Below are 1,551 nucleotides of genomic sequence, written 5' to 3' on the forward strand. Positions count from 1 at the left end.
TATTCTCCGATTGACGAGTACATAACATTTATAAATCCATCATTTTAGAAGTTACTAATGACTATTGAGTATACTTTCACACCATCTTTCTTACCTTCACACCGTAAACAAATATGAATTTCCTTTATTATTTATTTTTCTTTCAAGCTCCCATCCTTTCTTTCTAGAACCTAGATTTTGTTATTATTATCTTCGGTTGAATGAACCTAGGTTTTGTTAATCAAATCAACGTCTTGAATATGACCTCATGAATTCATGCCACCCATAGGGCTCTAGATTGAGCCCGCCACACCTATATTTATTGAAAGAATCAGATCTGCGTTATCCTTTTGACCAAATTGGTATATAAAAATACCCAAATACTTTGATTACTACGTGTAGGATTCTGGTTCCATGTACCAAGCCAATACACATAGTCATAGGCGGCTGCGCACGTGACTCTATCCATTCTTTTTTTTTTCTTTTTTTCTTTTTTTGAGAAAGAAGACTCTATCCATTTAATTTAACTTGTTACAAAAGAACACCACGAGTCATAATCTAAAATAGGTGTCACCAAAACTCCATAAGATTACGGGTCAGGTAAGTATATGCAATGGAATCTTCCAATTGCTTCACTTTCCTATTGGCTTCCACTTAATCAAAAGCCCATTTCTTCAAATCTCATCCCCTTCCACGAAACCCCCCATTTTGACTATAAAAACACACCTCACCTTACCATTATATAAACCCCATATGCCCAGTGACTTAGATAATAATAATAATAAACTCTCAACCAATTACAATATTCAGAATCACACACCATTTTGGAGCTATGGATGTACTTGGTGTCAATCAAGCGAAGAGCAAAAGGCAAGCGAAGAGTAGCAAAAAGGGCATCAAAGTTGTGTACATAGCGAGCCCCATGAAGGTCAAGACTAGTGCCTCGAAGTTCAGGGACCTTGTTCAGGAGCTTACTGGTCAAGACTCAGACACAGCAAGGTATATGGAGGTTAATGGTGGTGATCATCAAGGTTCATTTAACTTTTCTGACCAACAATTGGGGGTTGATATGAATGGTGGGGTATCTAATAAGTTGCCTTTGTCAAATTCCTGTGGTGAGTTTTTGCCGTACTCAGAGTCTTTTTTCAAGCCATTTAATGAACATCTTCAGTTTGATGTGCTTGGAAGCATGGGTCCAATGTAAAAATGTTGTATAAGCTTTATTTTTTGTTTTAAGGTATGAGTTTACACTTGTGTATGTAACAAATCATATTACTTTTAATGCTAAAATTTAAGATTTAGCCTGGTGTTTGATGATTTGCTCTTCTCTTTGGTGATTGATTAATTGAGATTGTGTTTTGAAAATTTGAAGCAGTTCATATAACTGGCCAAGCTTGATCAATTAATTGAAAGAAATTAATATTTTGGAAAAAAAAAAAAAACAAAAAACAAAATCTACCAAGGCAGTTTTTTCTTTCTTTGTTTTTTGGTTTTGGGAGAAGAGATGATTGTTCTAAAGTGGTTTCAAAACGAGGTATAACAGTTCAACAAATGATTTTCACTTTATTAAAT

General features: G+C 34.8%; 1 protein-coding gene across 1 annotated transcript; it reads left to right on the forward strand.

The window, feature by feature from the left end:
* Positions 1–668: 668 nt before the first annotated feature.
* LOC126723569 (uncharacterized) lies at positions 669–1,280 on the forward strand. Its single transcript, XM_050427131.1, has one exon. It carries the CDS (start codon positions 812–814, stop codon positions 1,181–1,183), a length of 372 nt encoding a protein of 123 aa, XP_050283088.1. The 5' UTR covers positions 669–811; the 3' UTR covers positions 1,184–1,280.
* The last annotated feature ends 271 nt before the right edge of the window (positions 1,281–1,551 follow it).

This window comes from Quercus robur, chromosome 4 (assembly GCF_932294415.1).
Source record: "Quercus robur chromosome 4, dhQueRobu3.1, whole genome shotgun sequence".
NCBI classification, from domain to species: domain Eukaryota; kingdom Viridiplantae; phylum Streptophyta; class Magnoliopsida; order Fagales; family Fagaceae; genus Quercus; species Quercus robur.

What these genes read in the sequence shown, in the direction of transcription:
- LOC126723569 (XM_050427131.1), top strand. Translation starts at nt 812, where the DNA reads ATGGATGTACTTGGTGTCAATCAAGCGAAGAGCAAAAGGCAAGCGAAG.